The sequence below is a fragment of the Electrophorus electricus genome, chromosome 12 (genome assembly GCF_041902795.1).
Source record: "Electrophorus electricus isolate QZ-2024a chromosome 12, ASM4190279v1, whole genome shotgun sequence".
Lineage (NCBI taxonomy): Eukaryota > Metazoa > Chordata > Actinopteri > Gymnotiformes > Gymnotidae > Electrophorus > Electrophorus electricus.
The window spans coordinates 3,228,334-3,241,585 of NC_137508.1; the positions used below are offsets into that span (position 1 = coordinate 3,228,334).

The window sequence follows — 13,252 nt, forward strand, 5'->3', positions numbered from 1 at the left end:
GCGCACGTGCGTGTGTGTGTCTGTCATTTGTAGCAATGAGCCTCAATTCCTCAGCAGACACTGAGGCTGCAAATACCCTTCACACACACATTCTTAACCTAAACAGAAAAAGCAATATCTTAGCGCGCGTGAGGAAAAAACGGTCAATGATATTAGAATATTAAACATCCGAGTGCAGATGCCCCCGTCGCGGAGATTGGAGCGAACACCGCCTGCTGCTCCAACGCTCACGGCCCCGAGCGCGGCCGGACAGCCTCGTCCACAAACCGTATCGATCTGACATTTGCAGCAGACTGAGATGTATAAATTGCACCAGTGCCAACATCAATTAACGCCCACTAGCGTAATAAGCAGGAACCTCTGCCACAGTTTTGCGGCAGGCTCCCTCCCACCTCAGCATCCCCTGCGCCCGCATTACTTTGGCAGTTTTGTTTCTCCGGCCCCCACGTCCCCAGTGTATGCGCCGTGCCGGCGGTGCCAAGCCCGTTGAACCGAGCCGACGTCCGGGCTAAGGAAGCTGGCGCGAGCCGCTGAACCTGCAACGCCTCTCCTGCTACGCCCTCGCGCACAAGCCCGATCGCTTATCCTGTTATTAGTCATTAATAGGTATCAATCTGGGTTGATTCGGCTCAGGGAGAGCAAGACTTATAGACAAGATCTCTTAGCATAAAAACAGGCTCGGTCACAGGCTGGCAAAAGTCAACAGAACCCTCGAGCGTTTGTACTTTATTTGGTTTTTTTAAGACAGGGATGCGGTTTGCATTTTTGTGCGTTTTTGTGAATGGCTGAAAATAAGACAGCGTCGGTCCTGGGGATTTCTGCGAGTGCAAGTGCCCTTTGCGAGTGCGAGTCAGCAGCAAACAGCAGGTTAATAAGCACCTCGTCCAAATGAGCCCATTATCTCAGTGACACGCTGTAACAAGCGCAATCATTACAAGTGTGCGCCGCGCAGCCCTTTCCAGTCAGCCACATTCTGCCTCTCTGAGTGAAAGACGTCTGCCCCCCAAGCGCCCACCCGCATTATTTTTAATTTAAAGCCATGCCAAGGGGCGAGAGGTGTGTCTCGTGTGGTTAAATTATCGTTCTGGGACCTCCGGGCAAGAGAACAATTCAGGAGGGGGAGGAAAAGTTATCATCACTGACAGAGAAAACCATTTGCATACAGACACAAACGCTCCCAACCGAACGCATTCAGAAGTAATAAAAAGTACGCGGACACTGACCTTCACGTCGGACACCTTCATGCGTGTTCCTTCCTTGCCCACGAAGATGTCGTCCACGTCCACGAGGGTGTGTCTCTCCAGAGACAGGCAGAGCCTCCTGGCCGTCAGGTAGGCCACGGCGTCTACAAAGATCAGCTTGTGCAGCCAGAAGGACAGGTTGTTTCCGAACAGGACCCTCTGGATGCCGTCGTGAAGACCCAGGTCCTGCACCACGGTGGCGTGCAGTGCCCGGCGAGGGCCCAGGTGGGCCAGCGCCTCTGACGACTTGGTGCTGGCGAGCAGCACGGGCTCGTAGGTGCTGTGGTTGGACTGAAAGACGGTCCAGTCGTTGCCGGGCAGCGGGCCCTGCTCCACCTCGTTAGGCCTGGTGACGTAGAGCAGCGGCGCGGCGGGGTTGATGCGGTAGTCGCGGAGGCCGAGGTTGGAGTGGAGGAAGAGCGGAAAGCCCTTGAGCTGTGCGCTCAGCAGCGAGTTCTCGTTGGCCTTAAAGAAGCCGACGACGCCCACGCCGAACTCCGAGCAGTACTTGTCCAGCAGGTCGCGGTTCCAGGCGTCCAGGTTGACGTACTTCAGCACGTTCTCGTAGATGACCAGGGCGTAGCGTCCGCGGTCACGCTCCATCAGCGTGGGCATGTCGCCCTTGCTGGGTGCGATCTCCGTGTGGTAACGGAAGCGGCTGGACTCCAGGATGGCCACGATCTCCTGGCCCAGCTGTGAGTAGATGCTCTCCACGAACACCAGCACCACGGGCTCCGTGCGCGAGTTGTCCACCGCCTTGACCGCGCGCTGGCGCCCGGCGAGGGGCGTCAGGTAGAGGGGCCCCCGCTGGGGCCCATCCCCAGCCACCACACCGCCACAGTCACTGAAGGGAAGAGGCGGGGCCTCCTTTATCTTGGGGCTGTTGCTGACGTAGTAAGCCAGGAAGGCCATGGAGAGAAGGCAGAAGACGATGAGTACCAGGATGAGACGGTGGAGCTCCAGCTGCCGGACGCCCCGCAAGAGCTTCCACAACCCCATGGCCGCGAGGAGAGAGCGGGGGCAGGCCAGCCTCGCGGCCAGACCGCGACGAGGACGAGCCGTGGGGCGGGAGGAAGGACGAGGAAGAGGAAGAGGAGGAGGAGGAGGAGGAGGGTCGAGCAGCACACACTGGCACAGGCGCCGGGCGACAGGGAGCCATTTACGCTAAGTCACCATGGCCCCCATAGCCCATGACGTGCTGTCTGCAGTGAACGCCACCCCTGTCCGACTGGAGTCAACGCGCTAGCCTCCAGCGACGGCCGGCTACCTGAGCGGCACGCCCGGACCGTTCCTTTCCGGGCTTGCTCCGCGGCAGCCCAGTCCTCGCCTCGCCTCGGGAGTGTTGGCTGGACTCCCTCTCACGCTCACTCCTCCTCCGCCGTCTCTATGACCTGCTCCCTCAGCAGAGGCTGGCCACGGTGTGTGCGGCACACGGGTAGGAGGGTGAACGGCGCCCCCCGCAGGCGCCAAGCATGCCCATTCCCCCGAAGAATAGAGAAGACCAGATTAAGCCTGGGGGGAAGGAGAGAGAGAGAGAGAGAGAGAGAGAGAGAGAGAGAGAGAGAGAGAGAGAGAGAGAGAGAGAGAGAGCGCAAGAGAGCGCAAGAGACAGAGAGTGAGTGTCTGCTGGGGGATACAAACTTGAAATAAAGGTAAACTTGAAATATAATACATTGCCAAGTCACCCGCTCATTTTGTGCGTCAGTACAGTGGAACGTGTAGAAAATAAATGCCGACGAATACAAAAGAAATGGGAGTAAACTATTAAAAACAAAGGAAAAGCTCAGACTGTTGGAGGGTTCGACCGGAGGGCCTGGAGACGCCGGCCTAAGTGTGATGCCATCTGGAAAACAAGCCTGCGTCAACGCACAGCCATAAGGGGATACGTGTGATGTGACCTCAGATTCTTCCCCTGGGCCATGTGATTTGCCCCATACTGGCCCTCCCGACACGGGCCACCATGCCCCTCATTGGGTCCAGACAGCTTTCTCATGGCTCCGAAAATAGCCCCCCCCATAACATCCACGCCTCCCTCCCAGCTGAAAGATAGCATTACAGGTAGGTGTTGTGGGGGGAGGGGCGCGGAAGAGGTCACGCCCCCACCCCGGCACGGACACCGCACCCTGGTAACCCAATGCTGTGAGACACACACAACTGGGAAATGTCCCCGGCACAGTGGCCGCCATACAAGGGAGTGCGGGTGGAGTAAGGCGGCAGCGGCCAGGCACGGTTACGCCCCCACCCACTCCTCCACCGCGAGCCCTACAGCTGCCCATGAAGCTCTGAGATGATGTAGGGCAGGCACGCTCCGGCCTGGCTGCAGCTCCGCCACTTAAAGGATCACTTTTCATGCCGAAGCGCAAACACAAAGGCACCTTCACAAACTGAAGAAAGCTGCAAAGGTGGAGGGGGGGTGGAAACGATGGAGGAGGGGATGAGAGGCAAACGTGGGGGGGGGGGGGGGGGGGAGTTTGAGGGGCAGAGATGGGGGTCTTCTGGAGCAGCAATTTATCAAGTCCCTAGCCTGGCTGAGGGGAGTGTGCATCCTGAAGCTAGAAGCTGGACTATTATTAGCCTGAGAAAAGGCTCACCTCACTGACCACACTTTCCTGTAATATACTATGAGGAGGTCTTCAGAACCTCACCCTTTTGTTTTGTTTTTTTTTTGGCTTTTCCACTCTCTTATTGTACGCCGTGAAGCAGAAATCAAACATCAGACTGGTAGTGAATTTTGGAGCTCACTGGAGCTTGTGTGAGAGCAAAAAACGAGAGGGAGAGAAAATGACTGAGAAAAATGAGAGAAAGCAAGAGCATCTGTCTGAGAGGTCACTCTTGGGCTACTATCTGTCTGAGAGGTCACTCTTGGGCTACTATCTGTCTGAGAGGTCACGCAAGATATTAACGGGCTGAGAACAGGGGCTACAGCAGGTGTAGCACAGTGCCAACTGTGACAGTACTTTGACCATTAGCCTATATGTAGGGTTATATTTCCACGACTATTTAATGTTGTTATAATTATACTAATTGTTTATTATTTGTAATAAATGTTATATAATTATTTAGCATTTCCTTTGTTTCATTAAATGCTTCAGTTGGAGACTCTTGTTTGCTTTGTCCTTTTGTCCTGCACATTACTGGCCTGTGACAAACAGAATTGATCCTTATTATCAATAGTTGATCCTTATTACCAATAGTTGATCTATACCTGCCTTTCGGATAAAAACAACACACCTGGAGCAACAGCAGAACTGCTCACTGGTAACATACACACTCCACCTCCTTGGCACTACAGTTTAGTCCCGTTGGGAATGCAGTTTAGGCCCTCCAATAACGCCGTACGCTTGGTTACTAATCTGGTGCCAACGTGGGCCGGTTCTCGGAAGAGCAAAGTTCTATAAATCTTGAAGGGATCTCATTCAAGAACGCAACCAGTTTGAGAGTTATTCTGGTCGAAACGTGCCATATTAGGATTTTATCTGTCTGAAGGGACACCCTTAGGCTATTTTCTGTCTGAGAGTTCACTCTTAGGCTGTTATCTCCATTAAGGAGTTTGTAATTTCAACAGCCCCCCCTCCTCCAAAGACAGCACGGCCCCAGGTTACCCTCGTCCCGATTTATTTAGGATAGGAACTGGAGCAGGATATGATCAGCGGGGCTGTGCATATCTTCTGCTTGTTATGCGGCAGCACGGCATAAACAAACGTGTTTGTAAAGCGGCTGTACTCGACCAAGAGCGGAAATGAGAGATGGAGAGGAGCGCGAGACAGAGGGGGGAAAAAAAAGAACGAAGAGAATAGGAACAGGGGGGTATAAACAAGAAATACTGAGAAATAACAAGCCTGGTTTCTGCGGCAGGTGTGTGAGCGTGTGTGTGTGTCATAGCTTGAAGATTTAGAGACAAATTTCCAGCCTCACTGGAATCCAAGTGTCTAACGCTGTATGTGTGTCCTGTGAGAAGGGAGTGGGGGATTGGGCATATCAGCCTCACACAGAAGTCGACTAAACACAAAAACAAATCAGTCAAGCCAAATTCAAGCAGACAGTCACCGTCCAACCCACCACGATGCAAAAAGCCTTCATGAGGACACCAGCTGCCCACACAGCACTGCCTCGCGCAGTTCTAAACTAGAGATGACAGGCAGTTGGGAGAGCGTTTAGGGGACTGTCAGAGCATGGCAAGGGCGTGGCCGCGGTGCTTAACCACACCCACATCCCCGCTTCGTACTGCCCTGTCGCACTTCTGCCCTGCTGAGAAGAAAACAAGCAGACTACCATCGGCTAGGAACGCCAGTGCATCATAGAGTGGAAGCAAACGGGTGAGATACAAGCTTGTACACAAATACCTCCCCCACACCCCCGCACACAGACACCGTCTGACCCTGCAGGCTGCCCGCCCCCTCGTGTGGACAGATGGGTTAGGCTGGCCTGGACATTAACAGCAGGTGGGCGCAGGAGGAGAGCAGGCATGCCTGGCGTCTTCTAAAATGACATTTGCTTCCTGGATGAACCGTGCGGCTATTCCGTTCTACACGTGCGCTTGCTGAAGAGGGCTGGGCTCCTCGGCCACGTTCCCACGGTCCCTCCCTGCCAGGCGCCTCCCGTTCTCCGACGGGGACGCTGCTCCCATAGTGCTGGGTTGCGTTAACCAAGGTTGTGTTAGAAAGCCGCCGACGTCCGGGCCTACGTGCATGCAAAAGTAAAGGGCGTCAACATGAAGATTTATTAGAGTAATTAGAGGCAAAACTGAAAGTCTCCCCTCTGTGTCCCGTGACACCCGAATCCGCTCAGCTGTACAGAACGGTGCTAATGACTGCGAGGGAGGCGTAGGTGCAAAAGTGGGCCTACAAAAGCCCAAACCTCCAGTCCCAGACATGGGTGGAGTACTAAAATCAATTTCATCACATATGGCAGACACAGGACCCACAGTACTGGGTCACTCAGTGGAGGAAGCACCTGTGGACATCTCTTACCGTTAACCCTACACACATGCTCTCCTCACAGGGTTGTGCACTACAGCAATATACATCATATGAAGGCAGAAAAACACACACACACTAATATATAATTACATGCATATCTCTCTCTCACACCCACACCCACCCACACACCAGAACTCATGGGACAGGGACTGTCTCGTATTCCACATAATCCGTTTCCTCAATCTGATCCAGCTGATCTCGGAACAGCTGGACACCATTATCTAGGCTCTATTCTGTAGCACAGCTGAGCTCTGAAAGGCCTCAAAACCTGCGATATATGAACGTCTCCATTTTATTATACAGAAAATAACCCCAAGGAATGTGGGCTATTGGTAATGCACTTATTAACCAGCATGGAGATTACAAAAAAAAAAAAAGAGTCAAAGTATTTTTCTAACGTCTAATTTGCTTTACGGAGAAATAGGAAACAGGAAAGCAACACTGCAAAAATGCTTCTAGTGCTCTGAACGGCTAAGGTTAACCACTACGGGAACGGGTAACCACACAGGAAAAGGTTAAAGTTAAAAAGGTGTTAACAAGGTAAAAACACTTTAGCAAGTCTCACTTAATCTGTTACTAGACAAAGTTGACTGAATATGACTGACTACATTCTGAAAACAGGAATAGTTCCAAAAGGGACATCTGGAACAAAGTGCTCTAACATTGTTTGGCACTTTTTTTTTTTGCCAAAAGGTTGACTACAGCAGTCACCCTAACCATGGTGTCAGAAAAAAAAAAAAAGTAGTCTCTTTGAGGCTGAAGAAACAGCCGTGCGTCGCTACTCTCTAGACGTGGACATTCGGCGACGATCAGGACATACACACCACACCACGCTAATGGCTGCAGCGATGTCTCACGGCGCTACATGTGCTACCGGACGATGGGGGAAAAAAAACGGCAACTTTTTAGTAAACGCATAAAACGCCTTTGGAGAGAACAAAACGGATAAGAACAAAACATACAGTAACTCTACAGCCTGGGGCCCGCTGTGAAGCTGGGCAGAATAATGGTGATTACTGCCTGAGGGCGGAATGATTTCCAGGCAGTTTAAGAACATTTTCAACTGAATGTTTGTAACCGTGATTTAAAACCTCAGTGAAGCTGAGAGATGCAACACAACATCCACACTGCCACTTCTGACAACATTCCCCAAAAGAACATTGACGTAAGGTATCCCAAAACTACACAGAAACAGAGCAACAGACATGGTCCAAACCAGCTTAACCACTGCACAGGACTACTCAGCAAGCTCAGAAAGATCCCGATTCAGGTAATGCCCAACAAAGTGTTCGGCACCACGACTTGCACCCAACAAAGTGTTTGGTGCTTACGGACATCAGAAAGAACGGCAAAAATTGCAATCTTTTCCCAAGGGCTGTGAGGCTGGAGATGTGAATGATGGTAGGTCTCTAGATGATGGGTGCTCAGCTAAACACACTTCTACACATATTTTCCCAGGTTCCCAGATCAGCCTCTTACAGACTGGAGTCATGGGCTTGGGGGAAGGGCACACAGGCCCATTCTGGAGCGAGTTCCTGGGAGGACGTGTGCACTGGAAGAAAGAGCAACACGGAAATTTACTGAGCTAAAAATTAGAAAATCTATACTTTTCTAAGCTAACTGCCGCGCAACACAAGGGCTGTGGTTCCCGACGTATTTGGTAATACAGGAGAGGGAAATTTTCCATTATGTGTAGACCAAAAAAATCTGCAATTTAGTTTAACAATGCAATTAATTAGCTTGCAATGTATTCAGCAGCACAACATCTGCATCTAGCATTTACTTTGTAATGAGGGGAGGGGGGGGGAATATATATAAATAATTACACACACACACACACACACACACACACACACACACACACACACACACACACACACACACACACACCCCTCATACGCTGAGAATATTAAATCTCAGAAATACTAAACAACATGATATCACAGTCTCTCCTGGGAGTAACTGACGTTGCACTCAGCTGTTCTTGTGTTAACAGCCATTTGTAACTGTATGAACTGGCCAGAGAGAAACGGAGAGGACTCCAGAGACGTAGAAAGAGAGCAGAGTTACAGCAAGGCACCCCTCGCCCAGGTGCAAGCGGCCGCAGGTGTGGCAGGAACACAGAGCGGCCCCCTCCAGCACGTGCCCAAACACGCAGTCTGTCAGCGAGCCTCACATCAGAGCTCTGGACAAGCTCAGAACGCAAAACTCAAAACCAGAAGCTTAGCCAAGGTTGTGCGTCTGGAAGGACAACAACAATAGCTGACGCTGTTATCGTGGGTTCTGCGGTGTTGAACACAAATCGTCCAAAAAAAAGAGAAGAAAAAAAAAAAAAAAAAAAAAAAAAAGTGTAAGAGGCCAAGAAGTGCTATGAATAACGCACGCTTCAACGGGGAGTCCACGCCTCTGTGTGCTCAAACACATTTCAATTTGCATGTTAATTCATCCAAACAAACGCGAGGAAAACTCTTCTAAAAGGTGTAGGGTACCGTACTGCAGAGACGCGTCCTCACCCCCAGCCTCGGAGCCAGAGAGGGCCGACTGCTACGACTGCTCCTTCAACCACAAAACAAAGAGGAGGAGGAGCAACGTGAGGAGAAGCGTTCTCCCCTCCAGCCGGGGTCATGGCCTCACTACCCAAACAGCCGCACTCGCGCACTGGCCAGCGAATTCCAGCCGCCATCCCCCACTGTTTCCCACAGGCCATTTATTCACCGGAGATACCACGCTTTAACCACCCCATCTAATGAGAGAGAGAGAGAGAGAGAGGGAGAGAGAGAGAGAGAGAGGGAGAGACAGAGATGGGGGGGGTGTTCTCAGTGGCTGTGGTGTGCAGTAGGAACACAAAACCTGCATATACATGCCCACACCTCTAAATACATTAAAAAAAAAAACCCCGGTAGATCCTCAGAACACCATGTTTAATGTGATAAAAATGTTGTAGCAAAAGAATTCATATAACTGACAGACACAGAGAGAGAGAGAGAGAGAGAGAGAGGACAGACACACACCCCTCCATTGCAGTCTGTTTTTCACCATCTGTTGGCACAAGAAGCTTAGTTCCCATTTCGTTTTATTTTCTTGATAGCTAAACTTGTGTGGGGTCACGATTTTCTATCCATGTGCCAATTCAGTGATTCTCCGACTGCACTGCAGATCCAGAAGATTCCAAATGCAGCGCTCGTCTCGTGTTGATCTTTCCTCATCTGCTCCAGAACAAAGGACTGCTCCACCAACGCTGGTGAAACGACAGGTTCTCGTTTTTAAGAGTTCTGCATAAACACACTGCAGCTAAAGAGAGTGAATGCTGGCTTCAGTCACCGCAGACAAGAATCCAAAACGGGAAATGGAATTTGGTCAGGAACTCATCTGCATCTCGCACACCATGACATGCAAAATCCATACATGACCACTGTGACTGCAGCGTGAAGCCAGTAAACCTCTGATGGGACTTTTATTACCAGAGTGAGGGGCTCGGTTCCCTTCTCAAGGCTCAGTGAAGTTCAGCAGCGGGAGAGGCTGCAAGACTGGAGACTTTCTTAGCTCTGGGATTACAGGGCAGGAATTGGAGAGCAAAACTCCTCGAAATCTGACAGACTCCATAAGAAAGGCCATGTCTGCATGCCCAGGGGTGGGGGGTGGGGTTCTCGCTTGAGGCCCACCCTGGGCAAGAAAAACCACCACAGATGTAACAGAGGGAAGTACCAACTCAGAACACCTAACGACAGGACATGCATATATGATGACTTGGCATGGACTCCGCAACACGGACCGTGTTTAAGATTTCATAACGTCACAGTGTCTTTGAAACATGAGTGGGCAACACAGGCTGTAGAGGGCTCCAAAGACCATAGATGCTTCCCAGTACCGGCCCTAAACACTACCCAGTTAGAGCTGGAGGATTAAGTCTGCTGTTCTATATTCCCCCACATACTAAGCCACAGCGCAAGAAACCATAGGAAGCAACTGTCTGTCCAGAGCAAAGCTCAAGGGTCAAAACCGAGCGGCTGCGAGCTTGGAGAGAAGCAGATAAAGTGGAGGACAACAGAGGACATCCAAAACTTTACTGGAAAGAAAAGCGAGGCAGAGAGAGAGAGAAGTGGAGGTCCTCCATCAGCGGACTCACGATGAGATATCGGTCCGTAATTTCCCCTCATTAAAGCTGAATAAATATTTAATGTTTAAAGATGGTCCTTCATCAGGCCGCCAGGCTGTGGTGACGCACGCAGTGACACGCAGCCACCATGATGGATCTGCTGCAGCCTGGATCCCTCCGTACAGCACCAGTCAGCAAAGGCGCAGCAATCGGTCCAAGTAACCTCGGAGTGAGGGCCTGGGGCAGGAATCGTCCCGCAGGAATAGGGAGGAGGGAAGGCAACCCGAGAACTAGCTGAGAGGGCACAGGGGGGCAACGATGTGCCTGGGGCTCGTCCAGAAGGCCCCTCAACTTCATCTACCTAGAGCAGGACTCTCCCACCCGCGGCACAGCGAAGCTCAGACAATGAAGGACCAGCATCTGCACCAGGCCACCCAATGAGTAAGAGTGTGTGTGAGAGAATGTGCCTGTCTGTCTGGCATCTGATGGCGGTGACCTCATTATGAGCATGACCTGTAGCATGCCATTAAGACCATCAGCCAGCTATGAGTTCAAAGGCCCCTGTGTTTGTGTGTGTGTGTGTGTGTGTGTGTGAGAGAGAAAGGCCCCAGCCTACACCTGCTCTCAGCCAGAGAGGACTGACAGCTGAGATAGCAGGATCGTTACAATAAGAAAGAGCTGAGAATGAGACAACGTGCAGAGAGAGAGAGAGAGAGAGAGACGGGGGGGGGGTTGGAGCAGTCACCTCTGTTCTGACAGCCTCTAATGAGGTAACCCTGAGCTCAAAGACGTCAGGGCCTCTCCAGCCCAGTGGAGGGGCAGGTTTAAGAGTGCTCGTGAGGGGAGATGCACCACTAACAGCTCAACCTTATTCTGAGGACCTGATCGGCCTGCTGATATTACCATAACCAGTGGCTTCTCTGTTCTGCTCAGTTCCTGGCATCATGCTGACTTCGCTAATGGATGCACTACGCCTCAACTTGAAAAACCCAAAAGCTGTGGAACAACATGAAAAATAAATGAATAATCCATGTATGTTTGCATTTCTGGGAGCAAGTGTTCTGAGTAACCAGCATGTCCAACCGCATCACCAGATGGAAAGTGACCCAGAAACAGCGACCCAAAGAGAGGGCACCCAGCAGGCAGAGCAGGACCTCCCATCCTCCCCCAGGGATGTCTGGCGGGGTGAAGAGGAGCGTGTTCACAGAGGCACATGCAGACGGCATTTCACACTTACAGTCCTAGAACTCTTTGCCTCTAATTGGTCTACGCGACTGTTGCAGCGAAGACTCACCAACATAAAACTTTTGACTCCAAAACACCCACGACGACCACTTCCTGAGACGGGCAGAACATGAACTCCAGAGATGCGTCATGGCATGGAACAAAAGCCAGCAGACTGACCTGAGACCAACGGCTGGAAGTACCCACAGAGACTAGTCAGCTCTTTCGTAATGAGTGCAAACAGTTTCAGTCGACGTATCAAAAAACTAACTGCCAGATACACAGCCATACTAGTCCCGAGGTAACGTCTCTGGAGGGAGTGATCCCATCATGCACCCTTGCGGACTGCTGGGAGGAATGACCATATGGTTGCTCGGGGACTAGCCCAGAGCATTTATCTTCGTCTGAAGAACAGACGTCTCTAACGATCACTGTTTACCAATGTTAAGTAGGTCCTGCTGCATGTTTGATGATTACTGACCCCTCTGCAGTTCTGGGATTTTTATATTTTACTTCCTGTAAACATCTCTACTAGTCTTTCTAAAAGTTACAAGCTGACCCCTGAATGTGTGTGTGTGTGCACGCGCAGGCATAAACATCACCTGCATGGATCTCTGTTTAGTTATAGGGGCGGTATGCCATAATAAATACCAAGATAAATACTTTATAACAGTACATTTGTTGGCAATTCCTAAATTGTTCCAGCATTCCAAATATCTTGGTAATTTCGAGAAATTGCCACCTTTCTTATCTAGTTCTCAAGGCCGTGTGCGCCACTGGGTCGGACAGCTTTCGTGTGTGCACGCCTGCCGTCATGCTGGTTTTTCACGCCAGACTGACGCATAGATGAGTCAGTCAATCTCAGTCTGCCCTCCCTGCCGACGCCAACCCCGTCCCTGGGTGCTGGGGACGCGCCAGGCGCTACACCTCCACAACAACTGCCGCCTGATGTCCGCCACCAGCCCACGCACGAGGCCGTTGTACGCTCACCCCCAGTGTCGCGCTGTCCCGATTTTGCTGTTCCACCTTTTACCTGCACCAGGGTGAGTGAAATGTCACGAGACACAAATTACTCGCACGCAAGTGACTTCAGCAGAGGCAAACAAACTCACACAAACCGGCGCCCACGGATTTGGATTCACTGCTAATTGTGTTAGCGTCTTCTGAGCGAAGCTTTCCCTTATCCACGCTGCGCTCCGTAGTGCATCACAGCTACGTGGTTGCGGAAAGCCGTGTGCTCCGAGCCCTCGCTGGAAGCCTGATCCTCAGCCCACCAGCCCATCTGTCTCCCGTCTTCCTCGGCTTTCTTTTTTCCCCTGTTTCAGGAAAGAACTTTCTTAACTTCTCAGAAAGCCTGGCACCTCCCAAGGCTCTGTGGCCGACAGAGCTCCACTTCCACGTGGAAACACCACCTTGGGGAAGCACAGGCCTTGGTTTGGTTTGCCTGGTTTTTTTTTTTGCTTCTAGTGAATTAATGACACCAACACAAAGCTGTGAGAAGACGTGCCGTACCGCAGAACTTGAATTAGTCTGCAGAGATGTTCAGAAGACTCAAGTTTCCTTTGGTCTCTCTATTTATAGGTTATATTCTCAATTATTATTTACGAGGTTGCCAACATGCATTCTTGATCGCAAAGACATGGAGCGGTGTGTGAGCGCTCATGTTCAATTTATGCAGGTGGGAGTATGGACCCTGAGGCTGCATGCAGCAC

At 51.2% G+C, this 13,252-nt stretch overlaps 1 protein-coding gene across 6 annotated transcripts in view; it reads right to left on the bottom strand.

The window, feature by feature from the left end:
• ndst2a (N-deacetylase/N-sulfotransferase (heparan glucosaminyl) 2a) overlaps positions 1-13,252 on the bottom strand; it is a 75,371-nt gene that overhangs the window by 9,128 nt on the left and 52,991 nt on the right. For all 6 annotated transcript variants that reach the window (XM_035531383.2, XM_035531386.2, XM_035531384.2 and 3 more), the window contains one exon: positions 1,224-2,753. In XM_035531383.2, coding sequence (XP_035387276.1) covers positions 1,224-2,240 — 1,017 coding nt within the window. In that variant the 5' untranslated portion in view covers positions 2,241-2,753. The remainder of the gene's footprint in view (positions 1-1,223; positions 2,754-13,252) is intronic.